The sequence below is a fragment of the Neofelis nebulosa genome, chromosome 10, assembly GCF_028018385.1.
Source record: "Neofelis nebulosa isolate mNeoNeb1 chromosome 10, mNeoNeb1.pri, whole genome shotgun sequence".
Lineage (NCBI taxonomy): Eukaryota > Metazoa > Chordata > Mammalia > Carnivora > Felidae > Neofelis > Neofelis nebulosa.
Window position 1 is genome coordinate 43,821,746 of NC_080791.1, and position 22,992 is coordinate 43,844,737.

The following is a 22,992-nucleotide window of genomic DNA, read 5'->3' on the forward strand; positions in this document are numbered from 1 at the left end:
GGTTGGGCAACCTTCCCAAGGTCACACAAGTATCGCAAAGCAGAGCCAGGATGTGCTCATCAGCCTCTGACTCTAGATGTCATGGTTCTTCCACTTGAGGCTTTGTTTCCATGCTTAGAATGTAGGAACTAGACCTTGAGCTCCCCGAGGGTGGGTGTCCCATCCTGCCTTCTCCATCTACACCTCACTTAGTTCCTGAGTCAGTGCCTGCCCAGTCAGGCTGATTGAGAAGAGCTCCACCCACATCAGAGGAAGGTTTAAGATTCAGTTAAAATTGGGGTGCCTGGGTGGCACAGTAGGTTTAGCTTCCAACTCTTGATCCTGGCTTGGGTCATGATCTCACCGTTCATGAGTTTGAGCTCTGCATCGGGTTCTACGAGCTTTTAGCATTCTGTCTCTCCCTCTCTCTGCCCTTCCCCCACTTGTGCTCTGTCTGTCTCTCTCAAAATAAATAAATAAACTTAAAAAAAGACAGAATTTGTTTAAAAACTGTTGGCTAACCTTCTGGGAACTCTAAATGGCAAGCCTCCCCACTCCATTTTTTTTAAGTTTATTTATTTATTTTGAGAGTGAGAGAGAGAGAGCATGAGCAGAGAGGGGCAGAGAGACAGGAAGAGAGAGAATCCCAAACAGGCTCTGCACTGTGGAGCCCGATGCAGGGCTCAAACCCACGAACCATGAGATCATGACCTGAGCCAAAATCAAGAGTCAGATGCTTAACCGACTGAGCCACCCAGGTACCCCTCCCTACTCCATTTTTGACCCTGTGTTTGTTCCCCTTCACATCCCCTACATGCTGCTGCTCCCCACCTCTCTCCAGTTTGAGCTTTAGCGTCTCTTTTTTACCAACTTGTTCTTGGAATCATCTCCTGCTACACCAGCCATGCTTCTCAACTAGTGATCAAAATAAGCACCTATTCTGGCAGCTCCTGTTCCTCTGTTGAGCGAAGAGTATATATTCTTTCTCTCTATATACATTTCTTCTGCTAACTCTCTAAATTCTTTATGAAGAAGCATATAGAACAGGTTAAGAACATTGGTTCATATCCTGACAGATTACGTCTGTGCTTCAAGTCTGTAAGGAACTAAGTGTAAGGTAAGGATGATAATGGCATTTAAATGGTAGGATTGGTCAAAGTGTTAAACAAATCAATCCATGTGATGTACTTAACATTTTGTGCACAGCAAACACACTTAGCTGTGTTTTTAGTATTTTCTGTGTTTTTTACCTATTGTTTCTTTCCTAAAGTGTTTCTTGAATCTCATGCTTCTATGTCTTTCTTGTTTTGGTCCCTATGAATTGAATGTTTTTACTACCAAAATTCCACAAGTCAAAATACTACTCATTCTTCATCAAGCCACCAAGTCAGAAGAGTATTCCAAACAAGGGAATCTAACAGGTGTTCACTGAATATCCACTCTGTGCCAGGCATGGTCCAATGGTGCCACAGACCCAGGGGCTGAAGAGGACAGCTCTTGTGGTCCTCGCATTTTGGTGCTCTTTTCTTATCTTGCACACACCCTAGCCTATGAAACTACTATTTACTAAACAGGTTTGTTTTATGTTACTTAGTTATTTGCATAACTGGACTGGGAAGCATTAGGTGGAGAGGAGTAGTTCTCAATGACTACTGCATCCTTTTGGCCTAATGTAGCACACAAAACCAAAAGGGTACTTATTTTTGAATGAACAGATGAATGAAAGCATGCACATGGAAATGTGCTTGCTTTTTTTTTTTTTTTTTTTTTTGTCTATGTGAGTCCTTCTTGAGTGAAGGAGAAGGAAATATTTCTAAAGCTCCTTTTCTATTGCACTGACATTTATCCACAGGGCACCATCCGGCACCAAAGCTCCTCTCCCTTCCCAAGGAAACTATAAGCATGAAAGCTCCTGATTCCATTGCTTAAACATCAGCTTTGCTTGATGGGTGTTGGTTTAAAGTTTCAAATCCCTCTATTTTTGGCATGCCCCTAATCTGATATCCTTAGAGAAAAAGAATATATAACACTCCAAAATATTCTTTCTTTTAGCATAATCGCTCAACTCTCTCTTCTTGCCAGAAAGATTTTGTTTTTGTTTTTGTTTTTTAAACAAACCTGAGAACAGCTAGGGTCCCTTGTCAGACCTTATTCTGAATGGCAGAGAAAAAAAATTAATTATGAATTGGACTTGTTTGTCAGTTACTTACTAATCATAACTGAAGCATGATTAAATTGTCTCTAAGAAACCCATGAAAGCTCTGTAATTGTGCTAATGCATTCTATTATTATTTCTTGAATTAAAAAAAAAGCATCTAGAGTATAGTAAAGTCCAATAATAACAACAAAAAAAAACTTCTAAAGTGAAAAGCATACTATTAAAACTTAAAAGATAATTTTAAAAAGCAGGAGATATTTGTAATGTTTATGACAAAAGGGCTAACTTTTAAAAATATTATGAAAAATCTATACAATTTACTAATAAAATGCAGAACAATCCTCTCCCAATATAAAATGGCAAAACATGTAAAGAGATTTTAGGGAAAAAATCTATAATATGTGTAGGAAATAGAGAAATTCAAATGGATACATTTCTACTCTTCAGAGTAGCAGAGGCCAAGAAGACTGATGACATCTCATGCAGGTGAGGGGGGTGGTGGAAATATTTTCATTCTCTATTTTTGGGAAATAGGAATAGATTTGCATGTACAGATGTGGAAATATATCTAAGATTATTAAGTAGGAAAAAAGTGCAGAATTATGTGCAGATACAATTCTTTGTATATCAGAATGGTGGAATGAAGCTTCTCTTAATTTGTTAATTTGTTCCTTTTTGTACTTGTCTCAATTTTCTAAATGGCAGAATAGATATAGCTAATTTCCCCTAATCTGCTCCTTATATTATCTTTTTTTTCTTCGATTTAAGAGAAAACAAAATAAAAGTAAAATATTTCAATATAGTTTTATTTATTTATTTATTTATTTATTTATTTATTTATTCATTTATTCATTTATTTATTTTAAATATATGAAATTTATTGTCAAATTGGTTTCCATACAACACCCAGTGCTCATCCCAACAGGTGCCCTCCTCCATGCCCATCACCCACCCTCCCCTCCCTCCCACCCCCATCAACCCTCAGATTGTTCTCAGTTTTTAAGAGTCTCTTATGCTTTGGCTCTCAATATAGTTTTTAAAAGAAGTCTTTCAAAGAAGCCAAGAATAGGTCAGGGCCCTCAAATCTGATGTTAATCTTGCTGCTACTTTTTGGAAACTGTTCTCCAGCCTGGCTAAATAAAGTTTCTTCAACATGATTTCCTGTATCTTATGATTTACCAATTTTGCTACCTAAGTATGACGTACATTTCCTTACCTTCCTTGTCATAGCTTTAATTTCTCCTAATCTTCAAGAATAAATCAAAGGATAGCCTTTTTGAAGAAAGCATCTACTTTTCAAGGCTCTTCCTCTGTGGAATCATGTATCTCTCAGACTTCTTTTATAGGCTCCACTACATTGCTATGATTATTAATTTTTTCCTGCCCTGTTTGAAAGACTGTAAGTACCCGGAGGTCAGGATTTTTATTCATTTCAACAAATAAAACAGGCATTATGGCTGGCATGGTATATGGAATCTAGTAAAAATTTAAAATGTTTGATGAATGAATTATCTTTGAATGATCATGATTTATCCTCAATCTAAGAGCAATCAGATGTTTCAAATATCCAAGGAATTGCCCATCATGGTGAAGAACCTGTTTCTATAGTAAGACTACATTAACTCTCAACTGTGTCCTTTACCAGCTATATAATCTGCGTTCTGTATATTAAATCCATACACACACACACACACACACATATGTGTGTGTGTGTGTGTATATGTATGTGTGTTTGTATATATATATATATATATATATATATATATATATAATCTATAAAGTAGGGACAATACTAGAACCTGTGTTACAGACTTGTTGGTGTGAACTGAATGAAATAGAACTTACAAAGAGTTTAGAGTAGTGCCTTGAATACAGTAAAAACCAAATGTATATTATCTTTTAAAACTGTAATATTAAATCCATTCTCTGATTTTTTTTAAGTGATGGAATTGGAATTACCTTAAGTCTTTATTTTTCCAACATTGGCACATTTTTTTTAAAGTTTACTTATTTATTGGGGCGCTTGGGTGGCTTAGTCTGTTGAGTGTCTGACTTTGACTCAGGTTATGATCTCATGGTTTATGAGGTCGAGCCCTGTGTGAGGCTCTGTGCTGACAGCTCAGAGCCTGGAGCCTGTTTTGGATTCCGTGTCTCCCTCTCTTTTTGCCCCTCCTCCGCTCATGCTGTGTTTCTCTGTGCCTCTCAAAAATGAATAAACATTAAAAAAATGTTTTTAAAAATAAATAAATAAAAGTTCATTTATTTATTTTGAGAGAGAGAGAGCATGAGCAGAAGAGGGGCAGAGGGAGAGGGAGAGAGAGAATACCAAGCAGTCTCTGCACTGACAGAGCAGAGACTCAAATCCACGAACCACAAGAACATGACCTGAACCTAAGTCAGGAGTTGTATGCTTAACCGACAGAGCTACCCAGGTGCCCCGACACTGGCACATTTTGATGACAGACTGCTTGGCCAGTGGAATCTCATGAGTTTCTCTTCACATGATGTTTGAGGCTTCTTTCCATGTTTTCGATGGCAAACTTACATTTTCTTCTTCCGTGTATACTTGTCATTTGTGACTGATTTCAATGAGACAGGAATTGTGCTACTGATCCTTGACTATTCATTCTTGTTGTGTGGGCTTGCCACTCTTCAGGGCTCACCTCTTCTACCATCCTTTTATGTAACTTTCTAAGAATGTCTCCCATAATTGTGCATGAATAAGGACGTACTATAGTTGTTTACTGGTTTATATTTCCCACTACACTATGCTTTTTCAGCCCAGCGATCCTGTCTCATTATTGTTTCCTCAGTGCCTAGAACCAGGTCTAATGGTCTAGAAACATGCTAAAATTTAAGACCTATTCATAGCATTAAATGATGATTACGTTTTGCTTTTTAAGGCTTGTAAAACAAATTCCTTCAGTTAAAATGGCTTCTCTGTAGTCCCTTTTGTAGCTGTGGCAAATGTGGCATGCTAAGTTTGTTCTCAATATTTTGTTCATTTGATAGAAATTAATTATATACTGGCTGGTATTATGATAGACAAAACACTCTGAAAAAAAACAAATATAATACAAGGCATGGGTCTGACTATTAACTAGTTCACAAAGCACAAATGAGTAACAACATAATCAAGAACTATATAAATGATGTGTTTAAAATAAAGGGTAAAGAGAGAACATGATGTGAGTTAATAGATGGAAGCAGTGGTGTACTGGTCATTATTTAACAACCAGCTCTCAATATAAAAGCCTCAATTTGTAGCATTTGCCAATTTCATGGTATAACTACTCCTACCATGGCTAGTTTCAGACTTAGCTTGAGGTCACTAAAGCAAAGTTGGGAAAAGATGTGCATATTAGATCTTGCTAGCCAGTGTGGGCTGGCTCCAAGACACTCTGGAGGGGAGAGATGGTTACAGACAGGAATGGTCTGGGTAGACTTTATGGAGGAGGTAAAAGTTGTAACTAGTCTTGAAGATTGTATAAAAATTAGGTAACTGAAGGAAAATATGTTCCAGGTTTGAAGAACGGTGTAGACAATGCATAGAGGCAGGAAAGAATGTGGAATATTTGGGCAAATATACTCAGCACATAGTAGGTAGCCAATAAATATATTTGTGAATAGTTGAATGGCAGTGAATCAACCATCTGATTGAGAAGAGACTTGAGAGGAAAACTCAGGTGTTACAATATTCTGTGGCAATCCACAGGTGTCTATCCTTCATGATGGTGCTTTTTCTTCTCTCTCCCTCTCCAGAATCTTCATCAGCTTAGCTCTGTGGGCTGAATGAGAAACAACTTTGCCATTTTCTTCTTCTTTTCTTCTTCTTCTTCTTCTTCTTCTTCTTCTTCTTCTTCTTCTTCTTCTTCTTGTTTTTATTATTATTATTATTATTATTATTATTATTATTATTATTAGAGAGGGGCGGGGCAGACGGAGAGAGAAAGAGAATCCACGCTGTCAGCACAGAGTCTGACACGGGGCTTGACCTCACAATCCTGGGATCATGACCTGAGCTAAAATCAAGAGTCAGACACTCAACCAACTGAGCCACTCAGGTGCCCCTATTTGCTTATTATTTTTAAGTTATTTTAATAACTATACGGATATCTAATAGCAAGGATTAGCAGAGAATTCTAAGAGGACAGAAAATTTTAAATTTTAATTTTCAGGGTGGCAAAATGGCCTAAAATCCATATATCTGCATAATGGCCTTATCTATGTTAAGCAAACATGACCTCAGACACAGAATTCAATTATAGTATTTTCTATAAATACAGATATAAGCAAGCTAGCCACAGATCAACTGTTTTTTAACTGTTTTCTCGTATATAAATGTAGAATTCTATGGTTTGTCAGGGGTCAGCAAACTTTTTCTGTAAAGGGCCAGAAACTAAATATTTTCCATTTTGTGGGTCATATGGCCACAGTCACAACTACTCAATTCTGTCCTTGTAGCATGAAAGCAGCCATAGACAATATAAATGAATGATGTGGTTGTGTTCCGGTAAATCCTTAAATACAAATAAGGCAGGAGACAGATTTGGCCTATAATCCATAGTTTGCTGATTTCTTGCCTAGTGGATCAATGTGTCTAGGAAATCTAGAATTCTTTAACTTCAATGGGCACTAAAGATCAAAAAATGCCCAAAATTCACAAGGACAATATGATATAAAATTGACTTCATAAAAAGAGTTCAATATATCTTTTCTGGTAAGATGTTTTTCTAAGTGTTCTTCTTCCTTCTTTCTATATGGGTATAGGTAGTTATGATATATTGATATCAAAATTTTGGTGCTTATGCACTTACTTAAAAACTGATTTCAAATAAAACTTGACTGGAGATATTACTTAATTCCTATAATATTAGAGTAGTCACGAAGGCAATAAAAATATGCCTACTAATCTTCCAGGCTAGTGGTCATTTTTAAAAAATGTTTTCTTTATTTTTGAGAGAGAGAGAGACAGAGTATAAGTGGAGAAGGGCAGAGAGAGAGGGAGACAGAATCCGAAGCAGGCCCCAGCCTCTGAGCTGTCAGCACAGAGCCTGATGTGGGGCTCCAACCCATGCACCATAAGATCATGACCTGAGCCTAAGTGGGAAGCTTAACTGACTGAGGTGCGCAGGCACCCATAGTGGTCACTTTTTTAACCGTTATTATGTCTATACTCCTGGGAAAATGAGTGGGTTAGAAATGGTGATAATATAGCAAACCATCTAATTTTCAGTTTCAGTTTCTTTAAGACAGGAAAAATAGAACTTGTTATATTTAACAAAGAGAAGGAAAGTATTACCTTAATGGCAGGTATAAATCTGTGCCCTTTACTCATTGGCTGTTGTGAGAAAATTACCTGAGAGGGGACCAAAAAAAAAAAAAAAGAAAAAGAAAGAAAAAAAGTGTCCTATATTCATCTGTCATGGTTCAGTGCTTTATTTCCTCCTCTCTTCTTGAAGAATTCCAGAAACAGAAAGCTGACCTTCCTCTATGTACTTTCTCTTCTGCTATCATCACCTGTGATTAAATCTAAAATCTTTATGGATAAGGTATTGCACATGTAATAGAAGAGGGTTATTAAGGGTGCAAAAGGCTCCAGGAGAATTAAATCACATTAAAGAAGATGGGTGAGCCATAGTGCATCATGTCTGGAGAATTAATCATATAATGCTCAGACCAAGGTTGAGATCAAAAACTCTATCTGTTTCTATGTGAGGGTCTGAGGTTGGAAAAGAAGAAGTAACAATAATACTGCCAGAGAGAAAATATATATATATTGAAGAGAAATGTAGCATATTTGTGTCCTGCCCAGATGGCCTTAGATCCCTTGTGCCAGCCTTGTGTGCCCACCTCTCTGCTTTTACATGCTTTCCTCCTAACCAGAGGACTGTGCAACCTTCAGAAGACTGCCCTTGGGTACTGGAGCCATATAGCCTGTCTGGAATGGACTAGTGCCTGGGACCTTTACAACTGCTACCTCAGGGAAACCTGTAACCAATGACTATTTGATATGGTAATGCAAAAACTTAGTTTTCTTGTGTTAAGGCAGGACAAGTTGGGGTGTGCTTTACACTATCAAAATCTGGCTGAGTCTGGGATTTCAACTGACATTATACTCTCATTTGGCTTTTTTCCCCTTCTTATCCTGCTTTACCCACACCCGTACTGGTTTCTCTTCAATAAAACACTTAAATGAAAACATTTGCATCCAACTCCTTACATTAGGGTCTTTTTGTGTGAGAATCCGATCTGAGACAACAAAGTACCATAATTTCTTAGCTTTTATATAATAGCTAAAGTCCTACTACATTTAATACCAATAAGCACATAATTTGTGAAAAAGTGTCAACCAACCTGTCAACAAATGCATGGTGAAGAAGAAAAATGGGATCATTGGCAGATCCCTGTACCTGAGACATCGTTCCATTCATATAGATGTGCAAGGCATTGTGCATGCTGCTTTGAGAGGCATCTGCTATCCCAGTAAGTGGACTAGCAAATCCTGTTGGTAAAAAGAAAATTGAAAAGAAAAAATCAGTTGGCCCTGGTAGTTGAAAACCTCAGTGATTATCTCATTTAGTTTACAACTACATTTGAGAGCTTAATTCAAAGTAATAAAATTCATGCTGTAGTAGGATTCTTTACATTTAATAAATCTTGGTGGAATTGAAGGGTATTAATCTGGGGACAGTGGACTGATTAACCAGATGGACTAGGTGGAGCCAGTTGTATGCCCTCCTGATGCTTCTGTTTATTATTTCTCCTCTGGATACTGAAGAGTAGTAAGAACTTTTTATAATAATCAGCATGGTCACTTTCACTTAGAGCAGGTCATTACAGCTTGTTATGTGTCTCCTTGCTTTCCAGTTCTGGAGGCTACTTTTAATTTTGGTTTCTGGTTCCAGAGGAAACATGAAATGTGTGACCTTCTGCATCACAGTATGGGGGACATCATCAGGTCATCCATGTGCTAGATTTTGCAAACTACCCATTTCAAAGTTGATCAAGACTCCATTAAATGATTCCCTTCATTGCATCAGAAATGCAACAGTGGGAATATAATAAGTGGGAATATAATAAGGATGAGAGATATTATTTTCGGAATATTAACTGTGCTAAATGCTTTTGGCAGCATATATCCGCCAACCTTTATAGCAACTCTGCCAATTACAAATTATTTTCCCCATTGGAAAGAAGAGAAAACTGAGCCTCAGTGAAGTTGAATTTTCCTAGGCTACACAGGCACTGGTAGAGTTGGGATTTTAACCTATATCAGTTAAGATATAGATCTTCTAGATCTGAGCTCTTGTTATTTTGTGTTCTCTCTCCTACAGCACCTGGGAAGAGCAAGATATTTTAGAGTCCATGCAGACAAAACATAAAACATAAATAAAACTCAGATTCAGAACCATACAAAGAAGTTAATTTATCAAAGTTAAATTGTAAAATAGCAACCTATTTGGGGCAATATGGCTAAGGGCATATTATTAAATTTCAGAATTTAGAAATATCGAACAAACAGAAACTGTCATATGATGATGATGATGGTGGTGGTGGTGGTAAAGGTAGATACACACAGTGGAGGCACTATGATTTGGGCAGGGGAGTTCTAGCTAATTTTGTGCATCTAGGTTTATTTTCTTGTCAAACTCTTCATTTTTTAAAGTTTATTTATTTTGAGGGAGGGAGGGAGGGAGAGAGAGAGAGAGAGAGAGAGAGAAAACATGAGCAGGGGAGGGACAGAAAGAGAGAGAGAATACCAAGCAGGCTCTGCACTGCCAGCTCAGAGCCCAAGGAGGGACTCAAACTCACGAACCACAAGATCATGACCTGAGTGGAAATCAAGTCAGATGCTTAACTAATGAACCACCCAGGTGCCCAAACCTCTTCATTTTTAAAGGTGCAACCCTTGACTTTCACATTCACTGCTTTTTGCTCTTCCACCACTGTGGCTCACAGTATTTCTGCCCCTCATTTTGTGACTTTTTTCTTTTCTTTTGAGCTTTTTGCACTCATTCTCAGAGACCATCCTGAGCCCTGCACTCACTGGAAGCTTAGCCTAAAAACATACACTTCCATCCCCTCTTGTCTGTGAAACTTTTATGATTATATACATTATGTGTGTGTGTGTGTGTGTATGTGTGTGTGTGTGTGTGTGTGTATCCTTTACTATATGCAGGGATTTTTCTAAGAGCTTGACATGACAAATTTCTTATACTTTTCAGAGTGATCCTACAAATTAGGTATCTTTATCATCTCCATTACATAGACTTGAAAAAAAAAAGGGGCTTAGAGAAGTAAAGTAACTTGTGTACAGTTAAAAAATAAATAAGAGAAATTAAAGTTGGGACACAAGCTTGTTTTATTCTAGAGCTTAGGCTCTTGAATGTATCTTATGCAGCAATAAATTACATATCATGGAGGACAAACTTCTGTAGATCAATAGTCTTTAAGCTATTATCCTTGAGAAGCACCAAATGAAAGTTTTAAAAATACATTTTATATATGCTCTCACATATTTTTAAGTAGATTCCAGATTATTTTAATCATAATTGTAAATACTTTCAGAGGTTATAACTTCAGAGATATTGCAAATAGCACAAATTTAAAACTAAAAAATTAGTACCACTTTTTAAAAATACATCCATCTTATTCACTATCATCCATGTCAAAAATACCTAAACAAACTCCATTATCACCTGAAAATTTATGAGGTTTTCTTTTTTGACTTCATATCATATTTTTGTTCTACTTTCCCTTAGAAACATACTAAATGTTATATAAGTTATGCTTGATTTAAAGAAAAAACTTTTTTGCAATTAAAATAGGTATACAATTAAAATTGTCTTTAAAAATTTCATGTAAGCATTAATCTAAAATGGGTTAAGTGGCGCCTGGGTGGCTCAGTCAGTTAAGCAGCTGACTTTGGCTCAGGTCATGATCTCGCGGTCTGTGAGTTCGAGCCCCGCGTCAGGCTCTGTGCTGACAGCTCAGAGCCTGGAGCCTGTTTCAGATTCTGTGTCTCCCTCTCTCTGACCCTCCCTCGTTCATGCTCTGTCTCTCTCTGTCTCAAAAATAAATAAACATTAAAAATAAATAAAAATAAATAAAATAAAATGGGTTAATTTATCATTAAACATTTTAGCCATAGCAACCTATCAAAATCACATAAATATATTAAACTGCTTTATAAAATATTAAATATAAAAAAGTAAAATTTTAGTGAAAGTTTATTTCTTAATAATATTGGTGAAAGATCATTAATTAAAAATTGATTCAGCTATCCATGGATTAATACCCCAAAGGATAAAGCTTAGCATAAATTCTATTCTAAATTTCAGAAACTAAATGTAGGTCCTGAGAAAATTTTGTTCTCAAAAATAGCTACATGGAAACAAGAGTTTTTAGAGTAATTTCACTTAATTATTTTAACTCTATTTTAGTTATATGCCAAAAATGACACACTAATCCATCATCAAATAATCTGATCCATCAACTGTAACTCAACCAAGAATTCTTTCATGAAAGCAATCTTATAAATTATGAATTTATTTACAAAACACTCAACTTGCAAGACATTTGCTACCTAGTCATTAAAGTCATGCCCTTTAGCAACACTGGCACCAATATTTTGAATTTTCTATCTGTTTGACACCCTGTAAATTTTTACCCCTTCTGATAATGTGTTCTGTTGAGTACGGATTCAGGATGTGTGAGAAAAAGGTTTTTCTTGTGACAAGTAGGAAAAAGGATTGTATATGGGTCAGAGGTAAAGGAGAACCTTCAGGAGCCTTTCCATTTAAGATTGATTTTAGAACAATGTTCTTGGGAGGAGGACCTGGAAATAAATTTGCTTAACACTCTCTGTAACATGTACCCTGTAGAAAGTCTTAGTGAACCTACAGTAGTGTGTCTATCCCGTTTGAATATACTACTATAGAGAAAAGATTGTTAGAATTATGCAAACCCAGCTTTAAATTCTATATTTCTTACCAAAAGTATGACCTTTGTCAAGTTAAATTTTTTTTGAGACTCAGTTTCTTCATTGGTAAGAGAGGGAATAATTAATGCCTATCTGGATTCTAATGAGGAATAATTCTGTAGCAGGTGTGAAGCTTCTAGTATAGAATCTGGCACAAATGAATGCTTCCTGAGTAGTACCTGTCACTTCTATCAGTTCATTGCATTTGAACAATGGGTGGTCATCATGAGAGGACTGGCCAAGAATATGGGGGTACTCCCCCTGCAGGAAAGTCTCTTTTGCCACAACTCCCCACCATCAGGACCCATCCCAGCACCCGACACCTCTCCCCTTCCTAAACTCCTTTGCTCTACAGAAACCTGACTGCTGCTTGCCTTTATCCAACATTAGAGTGATCTTAGAAAGTAGGATTGAGCCCAGCATCCCCCTACACTGCCATCTTCCTCACAATGAATGGATAAAGAAATTGTGGTTTATATACACAATAGAATACTACTTGGCAATAAGAAAGAATGAAATATAGCCTTTTGTAGCAACATGGATGGAACTGGAAAGAGTTATGCTAAGTAAATTAAGTCATACAGAGAAAGACAGATACCATATGTTTTCACTCTTACGTGGATCCTGAGAAACTTAACAGAAGACCATGGGGGAGGGGAAGGAAAAAAAAAGTTAGAGAGGGAGGGAGGCAAACCATAAGAGACTCTTAAAAACAGAATAAACTGAGGGTTGATGGGGAATGGGAGGGAGGGAAGGGTGGGTGATGGGCATTGAGGAGGGCACCTGTTGGAAGGAGCACTGGGTGTTGTATGGAAACCAATTTGACAATAAATGTCATATTAAAAAAAAAAAAAAGAAAGTAGGATTGCCATTCTAACAGTGTTCTCAGTGAGGCTTGTGTTTCTTTACTTGCTTCTTTGGCTAATTTTCCACATACTGAATCTGGGAAAGCCTCCAAAGTTATTCAGAAAGGACATCTGAATAAGAAGCATATGGAATTTGTCAGAATATTGTGATACATGCTCAGAAAGAGTTCAAAGATACAGACTGAGCAAATATCTGACCTCCTGTGACAGGTACTCGATTATTAATATAGATCATCTTACTGTATTAACTCTTAAATGAACTGTGTACATCTTGTCTCTTGAAATAGACTAGAAATGCCTTATACGTAGGAACCAAATCTTTTGCTTTGATTTTCCACAAAGACAGAGACTCTCACATCTTTGTATTTAAAAGAAAACCAGATATAAAATATGTTTTAATCCTTCACTTATACCATTTTATAGAGATTGGGAATAAGAAACATACATTTCTCTCCATCAAATCTTAAGGGACCATCAGAAAGCTCTACTCTGCTGCTTGTTAAGAGACAAAACAGAGAAAAATGTCATGGATGTGAATACTATGAAATTTTGAATAAATGATTTTCTATTTTACTTCTTCACACAATTCATTATTTTGTCAGTAAATCACCTTGGAAAAATAAGAAAGGATTATACCAATATCAATAGATTCTCTTGCTGAGATTTTAATTCTCTTTTGGAAGAGCAAGTCAAAGAGGAAATTCTAGGCACCAAACAATAACAATTTATACTTGAAGCTTTTGAAATATCTTTTACATAGGTGATCTCATTTGAACCCCAGGGTGACCTGTTATTATAAATAACATCATTGTCCCAATTTACAGATGAGAAATCAAGTTTATAGAAGTTACACGTCTATTAGTTAACACACCTACATTCAAGCTAGTAATTGAGGGAATCGAGGAATCGAATATAGCTCTTCAAACCTGTGGTTTTTTGTTTTTTTTTTTTCCTCTACACTGCGGTTGGGTTGTATCTGTGCTGACTTGATACACCTTGGAAGCCTCTTTTTACTATGGACTACAAAATGAATTTATGAGCTTGCTGTTTCCATCTACTAAGAGCAAGGTGCAGGAGGTGTCACTGTTTCACTCTTGTCCAAGGATCCCCCATGATGGGAAGTCTAATAAGTCAGCAGGGACCTTGTTAGCAGTCACAGATGCCAAAATGGCTCAAAGTTCTTTGTGAAGGGCAGTGACGGTTGCCCAAATTACTCTGTGTTAAGCCTTCAAAACTGCGTGTTGTGTTCCTACGGGAAATTAATAAACACAGTTTCTGGCTGATCATAACAGTATGAAACTTCAGCTTGTCAATCCATGATTTTTCTCTTTCGTTTCCTCCTCGAAAGTACTCTGGAGACTTTTTCTGTTTGTTTGTTTTTGACTGAAGCCTATCTCTGACCCCTGGAGATTCAGATTTAATTGGTATAGAGTGGGGGCTCAGGCACTTGGAGTTTTACAACACCCAAGTGATTCTAATGCGCAACCAGGGTTGAAATTCGCTGGTTTAGGCTAAATTGCTTTCCATCCTCTAAACTTGAGCTCACAATTTAAAAACTTTACCTGTGAATATATTATTCTCTTCACTTGAAATTTTCTCCTCCTATATCCTGACAGTCCAAAAATGCTTCTGCCTTTGAAATCCTACACCACACACTTCTGACTTAAAATATTTTCATGCTGATAAGTTCTTCAACACGTACACTTGAAAATGACGTTTAAAAAAGTCTAGCAATTACTATGTGGCAGGCACTGGATGGACGTTTTTACATGTATCTAATTTAATTCTGATGCTTCTTTCTAGGAACCTGGGTTATAGATGTTACACTTTATCATGTCTGGTAGATTTTGATATGTGAGAAAGTACGTAGTTAAATCTTCAGAACAGAGTACCTTTATTTGATTTAATTTCATTTTAAGTGCATCTCAAATCTGTTTTAATATTTCTTAGAGTTTCAGTGATATAATCAGAGAAAAGAAAGCAGAACGATAGAAAAATGTACATCAGGGCATGTGAAGATTGAAGCGACATGACTGTTATGCCCCCCTGGCTATATTCCCCCTAATTACTCTCCTAATATGCAACTTAATTCAGGAGCTATAAAGTGCATAGCCTCACGAGGTTACACACAATGATGTTAGGGGGTAGTAATTGATGGCTGAGTACTTTTAAAAGGCTTGTAATTTAAATTACTTGTAGCAGAAATATAATATTGCAGATCAAAAAAAGATCTTGGCTCTAAGCAAGTCCCTAGATACAATGGAAGCATTAACTTTCAATCCAATTTCAGGTCTCAAAGTACTAGCTCTACAGCCATAAATGTAATTAATTAGCATTTATGTTTATTAGAAAATACTTTTAATTTCTCCAACAACAGTGAATGCAGCAATGTAACATATAATTATTAGATGATAGTTAAGTTCACAAATGCTTGACAATTTCTGTGGTTCTCCAAAATACAGTCCCAGAGCCAGCAGCATCACCTATAAATTTGTCAGAATTGCAAATCCTCCAGCCATACCAGAGAACTATTGAATCAGAAAGTCAGTGGGTTTCACCATTTGTGTCAAAACAAGTCTTTCAGGTAATTCTAATGCACACCAAAGTTTGAGAACCACTGCTCTAATTATTTGCATCGTTTGCACAAAGACAATGGTGGATACTTAGTCATAGTCATCTCCATAAACTCAATAAAGGAGAGCAGGAGAATTATTTCATGTGTCATCACTTTAAATTGTTTGTTACTTTAAATATCAGACTAATTTCTCCTGTTAGGAACCTCAATGTGTGTGTGTGTGTGTGTGTGTGTGTGTGTGTGTGTGTGTGTGTGTGTTTTACGTGTACATGAACATATGTAATCATTTTCTTTACATGCATGTTACACATATGCAGCATATATATAATTCATACCATCCGTGATTTTTTTCAGCATTTCTCAGATCTTATCTCTACTTTATGAACATATCCATAGAATGATCTTACACATCAATTGTCCATTTATTCATTTAAAATTTGTCTGAAACTTATTTTAAGGTAAAATTTTACAATGGCTTTCTATATTCTAGGTCTATATCCTATATCCTGGAAAGACTCAGGAATAGTGAACCAGACAGCAGAGCCATTTAGTTCCCTGAATTATACAAACTGAAACAAAGAACTTTATAGACAAGGTGTTATTCAAGCTGTGTTCTTGTCCCTGTTCTTCACTTATGACTGAATTGGTAGTGCTTGGTGCATTTGGCGTATTTTCTTGGGTGTGCTAAAACTTTGTTAGTATATTAATGCTAATGCTAACTATTTTTGAAGCAAAGCTATGGGAACCAACCATCCCAGTCCCTGTTTGCCCCAGGTTGTTCTTGGTTTAGCACTGAAAAGCCTGTGTCATATGTAGGACCAGCTTCATAAGCATGCAGCTGAGTGTTCCCCGCCCAAAGCTGCCTGTACTTGGTTTAATGCTCTGCTGTTGCTATCTTGAAATTCTTAATATTTTTTGAACAAGGTATTCCATATTTACATTTTGCATTGGGCTTTGCAAGTTATATAGCTAATCCTTGTCCTGGATGCGACAAGGACCCCATAATCCTAGGCAAACAGAGATGGTTAGTCACCCTGCTAAAGTTCTATATAACATTCTGTCATGACAGGCTTCATTTGATAGTGCAATTCTATAAAATACAAGTCAAATGATTTAACTGTGTCCTTTATCTTATTAATGCTTTGCTTTTTAATTAGGCAAGATCATTTAATGGTATTTTCGTATGCAAGTTACTAATTCCCTATATATCTATAATTTTCTGTAATGAATATTTTAACATATTTGTGTTATATTTTATAGTTTGCAAAACACTTTCAGGCACATATTCTCATATATCATTCCCAGTAGTCTGCTAGCAAAGATTAATAGACAGATCTTGGAGGTGAAATGGGGCACGGGGGCAGAATACGCTGTTTTGTAGCATCTGTCAATTTTCATGGTGTAAATATTCCGATGGTTGTTAGTTTCAAGGTACTGACTTGATGTCTTTGAATAAGAATGGAGAAAAAAAATGCTGTCAGCTCTCATAGCTGGTAAGAGCTCCAACACGTTACTGGATGTTCCTCAAATAAGGGAGATAGAATAGGGGTCACCATACTTATAGTGCAAATGCAGAGGTTGTGGAATCTGTTCACATGTGTTTTGACTGACTAATGCCAAAACTATCTCTTTAATTTTCTCATTCCAAATCCCGTGTTCTTCCCCTTATACCATTCTGTCTTTCTTATCACTCATATCTATAAATTTGTGTATAATAATTATTGCAACGAATGCACGGGAGCATACATATGCCATGGATGAAAAAAGTTTAACATCAAAGGAAGTTAGTTTTAGGGAAGCAAAACTTAAAAAAGATTCTACTTATATTAAATTGGGGGGGGCGCCTGGGTGGCGCAGTCGGTTAAGCGTCCGACTTCAGCCAGGTCACGATCTCGCGGTCCGTGAGTTCGACCCCCGCGTCAGGCTCTGGGCCGATGGCTCGGAGCCTGGAGCCTGTTTCCGATTCTGTGTCTCCCTCTCTCTCTGCCCCTCCCCCGTTCATGCTCTGTCTCTCTCTGTCCCAAAAATAAACAAAAAACGTTGAAAAAAAAATTTAAATTAGGGGTAATTTTGAGATGCCTGGTTGGCTTAGTCAGTTAAGCATCCGACTTCGGCTCAGGTCATTATCTCATGGTTGGTGTGTTTGAGTCCTGCATCAGCCCTCTACTGTCAGCACAGAGTCTGCTTCAGATCCTCTGTCTCCCTTTCACTCTGCCCCTCCCCTGTTCGCACTCTCTCACTCTCTTTCAAAAATAAATGAAACGTTAAAAAAAATAAAACAAAACTAAGGGTATTTTTTTTTTTAATTGAAGGGTAGTTGACACAATGCTATATCAGGTTCAGGTGTTCAACATGGTGATTCCAAGCTCTACATTATGCTATTCGCACAAGTGGAACTACCATCTGTCACCATACAACACTATTACAGTATTTTTGACTATATTGTCTATGCTGTACCAAGGGTATTTTTAAGATGCCTTTGATTAAAATCATTTGAAAATGTGTTCGAGGTTTTCACGGGTTTGCATTTTCAAACTTCAATTTCAAGGAGAGGCTTGTGCTTGCATAAGATGAAATGTCATCTTCACAATTTAATTACAAATGGAAATATTTGTATATTATTTTTAAAAAAATTAATGCTTATTTTTGAGAGAGAGAGAGTGAGCATGAACAGGGGAGAGGCAGGAAGAGAGGGGGAGAGAGACAGACAGAATCTGAAGTAGGCTTCAGGCTCTGAGCTGTCAGCACAGAGCCCGACATGGGGCTTGAACTCATGAACTGCAAGATAATGACCTGAGCCAAAGTAGGACGCTCAACTGACTGAGCCACCCAGGTGCTCCTGATTCATATATTTTATTTGCCTCTGTTACTGCTTAGTTACCACTTGGCCACAAAGATTTTTACAATTACAACACTTTCAACTTCTGTGTGGTAGGCACTAGGCTAAGTGTTTCCTTATGTTCTTATGGAACTTAATCCTCTTAGTAACTCTGTAAATAGCATCATTAAGCCAACTTTCAGATGGTGAAACTAAGGCACAATAAGAATCCGTGGTTTATCCAAAATCATTCAACTGATAAGTGGCAGAGCCAGGATTTGGGCTATCTACCAGATTTCAAAGGTCTGCTCCTAATCATTTTGTTATGCGTTTTTAGTTGATATAGAGCTATCAGTTGTACTAAAATATAAAATCTCTGAGATGACCGTACATCTCTTCTAGTTCCAGCAGTACCCTTGTTTCCCTTAATTCTTTTCAATGAAAAAGCTGAGGCATCTGATTCAGCCCAGTTTTCCATAATATTCTCTTTCAGGGTAGAGAAGCTTCTATACTGGTGATTCCTACTCTCCCTCTTTTCTTGGATGAGTACCTTACAAGCTTCCTTCAAATGGTTTACAGTTAGCTGGATCAATCAAATCCCTGCCATAAAACACAGTGAAAGCTGGGATTCTGGTAGTGCCACCAATATATAAGGCCAGATGTTCACCTCCTTAAGCCCAATATTTGTTTCTGTCAAATTGAATTCTCTTAATGAATTTCAGAAGTCGGTAGAAGGGTTTAATTGCATCTCACAGGGGCACTTGTACCCCAATGTTTATAGCCGCACTTTCAACAATAGCCAAATTATGGAAAGAGCCTAAATGTCCATCAACTGATGAATGGATAAAGAAGTTGTGGTTTATATATACAATGGAATACTACGTGGCAATGAGAAAGAATGAAATACAGCCTTTTGAAGCAATATGAATGGAACCGGAGAGTGTGATGCTAAGTGAAATAAGCCATACAGAGAAAGATACCATATGTTTTCACTTTTATGTGGATCCTGAGAAATTTAACAGAAGACCATGGGGGAGGGGAAGGGGAAAAAAAGTTAGGGAGGGAGGCAAACCATAAGAGACTCTTAAAAACTGAGAATAGGGGCGCTTGGGTGGCTCAGTCGGTTAAGCGTCCGACTTCAGCTCAGGTCACGATCTCGCGGTCCGTGAGTTCGAGACCCGCGTCAGGCTCTGGGCTGATGGCTCAGAGCCTGGAGCCTGCTTCCGATTCTGTGTCTCCCTCTCTCTCTGCCCCTCCCCCGTTCATGCTCTGTCTCTCTCTGTCTCAAAAATAAATAAATGTTAAAAAAAAAACTGAGAATAAACTGAGGGTTGATGGGGGGGTGGTGGGAGGGAGAGGAAGGTGGGTGATGGGCATTGAGGAGGGCACCTGCTGGGATAAGCACTGGGTGTTGTACGGAAACCAATTTGACCATAAATTTCATATAGAAGGGTTTAATTGCATCTCAAAGGTTGATTTTTAAAAGTCATTTTAAATAGAAACTATCATCATGTTGTTACACTTTGGATGCCAACTCAGTTTAGGACTAATACTTGTCTGAAACAACTTTTGTCTACTGGAAACCTAAAATACTAGTCTACTCCATTATTTAGAATTTAGTTTGTATGTAGAGCTAGAAAATGAAACTGTGCATTAGCATGCAAGTCAGCGACTTTAGTATTTAATGAAATTTTCCCATCACAGAGACTGTTGTAAGTAATTTACAAATGTTAACTCATGTCATCCTTGTAACAACACACGAAGAAGGTGTTGTGATTATCTTCACTTTTTAAATGAGGAACGTCAAGTAAAGACATGTTAAACTTACCAAAAATCATCTGGCTATTAAGTGATAGTATCAGGGTTTTAACCCAAGTAGTCTATTAATCACTACTCTCTGCTTCCTCTAAAACTTGGTCTCTCTTTTTGAAAGACTTGGGGACATGACCTCCCCTGTTGATGATCCAATTTTGCTACCTATTATCTGTGTGACCTTGTCAAATTATTCTGAATCTCAGTTCCCTTATCTCAAAATAAATGTAATAATAAAGATGGTATAAAGCTTTTGAGAGGAGTAATTAAGATAATGGATGTGAAAAGATTTTAGGAACCGAAAGAGTAGAGCTATTGATATAAGCAGTTGTTATTAATTACAGGACTCTGTGAATTTCTAAGGTTATTATGTTAGGATATTGGAAAGAATTTGTAATTTTCCCCTTTTTATTCTTTCCACTTTATCTTACCTACCCCAACTCATCTTGAGAATATCAGATCATCAAAGTTTCTCTAAAAATAAGCACTTGGTTAGGTCCCTCTATTTAATAACACACTTCTCTCTTTTTAATCATTTACTTTCTTTGGATTATAATTACTTATTCATGGTCCAGTTCTTAGCTACACTGTAAGTGCCAAGACTGAAGGATCTGCATCATATTCACTAGTTATTGCTAGTGTATTGCGAAGTACCTGCACGTGGCAGATGCTTTATAAATACTTGTTGAATAAATAAACATAGGATATTTATTTCTCCTCTTAAAACATGCTACCCAGTTGCTATCATAATTTTAAAATAAGTTATGCTAAAAAGTAAACTCAGTTAAGTTACAAATTTTGTGAAACATGCCCATAATGTTCCTAGGCTTATTGTTGAGTGAGAGGGATCATGGCTCTGAATCTGGCTCTTATGTATTTATTGAATAGGCCATCCTCTCAGTATTCTCCCAATAGAGTAATTAATTGTAGGTAGGCCCAAGCAGCTTGTGTGAAAAATAGTTATGTTGTTGCTCCTCATTGGAGGAAATAATAGTTGTTAGGAAAGAAAAGATAGGTGATTCTTCATTCAAACCAAACATGTTAATAGAAATAATTATTGACACATAAATCATAGGAAACATTTTGGGAGATGCCATTGATAAAGAAGAATATATAATGGCTAGGGAAAACAGAATTTCATGGATTTTTCTACCTGGTACAAAATGGGATAAAGTGGGAAAATATCATAGGAAAGTGGAGTGGGAAGAAGAAAGCAATGGCAAGTGAGAAAAGGTAAATTAAGAATCGAGCCTTCAATGTGAGACATCCTAGCGCAAAACTAAAACCCTCAGCAATTAGTAAATCCTAGAGAGGAAAAAAAGGGAAAGTCTCAAACAGAAAAACCCAACATATATCTATTCAGTGTGTTCAAAAAAACCATTTATTTGAACTCCTGTATGCACAACAAACCTCATATTTAGGTGTGGCCCTGAAAATGAATTGTGGCTAATGAAATATGAGCAGAAAGTAGGTAGACCACTTTCAGGTTTGACCTATATATTTTTCCTATAGGACTCTCCAAACACCTGCTTCTCTTGTCTCCCAGGAGTATGCAGAAGAGCCATCAGAGAGTTGAGGGATAGTGGAATCACTAAAATAGCCACATAAAAGGCCACTCACCAACTATTAACATCGAAACTGGACTTGGTGTGAGCAAGTGATCAATTTTTATCAGGTTAGACAACTAACACTGGGGGCTTGTTTGTTACAGTTCTTATATCTTCATGAGTGTGGGCTACTATAACAAAGTATTATAGGCTGGGTGGCTTATAAACCAAAGAAATTTATTTCTCAGGGTTCTAGAGGTTGTAAATTTGAGATAAGGGTGCCAGTATGGTCAAATTCTGGTGAAGGCCCTCTTCCAGTTTGCAAATTACTGGCTTCTGGTTGTGTCCTCACATGGCAGAGATCAGAGAGGGGAAGTAAGCTCTGTTGTGACTCTTATAAGGACACTAATCCTATTCATGAGGGCTCCATTCTCATGACCTCATCTAATCCTCATTAAATCCCAGAGGCCCACCTTCTAATACATTGCTAAGTGGTAGGGTTTCAACACATGAATTTGGAGGGGGCACAGTCAATACATATATTCTAGCATGTTACTCTAATTTCCTAAATTATATCATAAATTCTCTAAACTTAATAACTTGAAAGGTCTGGAGTAAAAGAATATTTTGGCACTTCACTTACCACTACAGAAATACTGTTATCTTATATGAAACACAGGAGACAGAACACTGTAGGGGAAGTACAGTAAAACCTTGGATTGTGAGCAACTTGTTCTGTGAGGGTTCCACAAGACGAGAAAACATTTATAATAAATTTTAACTTGATAAACAAACAATGCCTTACATTACAAGTAGTATGTGACACTGAATGTCACATGACCACAACTGAACCATTGGTTCTCTCTCTGTCTCTTGCTGTCGGATTGTGAGTGATCGTCTCCCATGTTTGGATGTTCAGTCTCAGGCCATGGTGTTTGGCAGAAATCCATGATTTTTCAGAATGTTGGAAGGTGCCCACAACTGGCACTAGTGTATTTTTTTTTTTTTATCACTTCAAAACATCTATGGACAGTCCTTTGCTTTTCCATTCAAGAATAAGCTTAGGAATGCTTTGCTTCATTCTAGGTCAGGCTGCCTGCAGATATAGACTCATTCCTCTGCAGCCTTATTGCCAGTTACATTAAATACAGTATATGACAAGAGTTTATTAATACTGTGCTGTAGTCAACATCATGCAAGCATATAAAATGGCCCCCATGCAGAAAAAGTTTGAAAAGAAAGGCAGTAAGAA

At 37.1% G+C, this 22,992-nt stretch overlaps 1 protein-coding gene across 2 annotated transcripts in view; it reads right to left on the reverse strand.

Moving 5' to 3' along the window:
• TYR (tyrosinase) overlaps positions 1-22,992 on the reverse strand; it is a 106,180-nt gene that overhangs the window by 49,791 nt on the left and 33,397 nt on the right. For both annotated transcript variants that reach the window (XM_058687526.1, XM_058687527.1), the window contains exon 3: positions 8,495-8,642. In XM_058687526.1, coding sequence (XP_058543509.1) covers positions 8,495-8,642 — 148 coding nt within the window. The remainder of the gene's footprint in view (positions 1-8,494; positions 8,643-22,992) is intronic.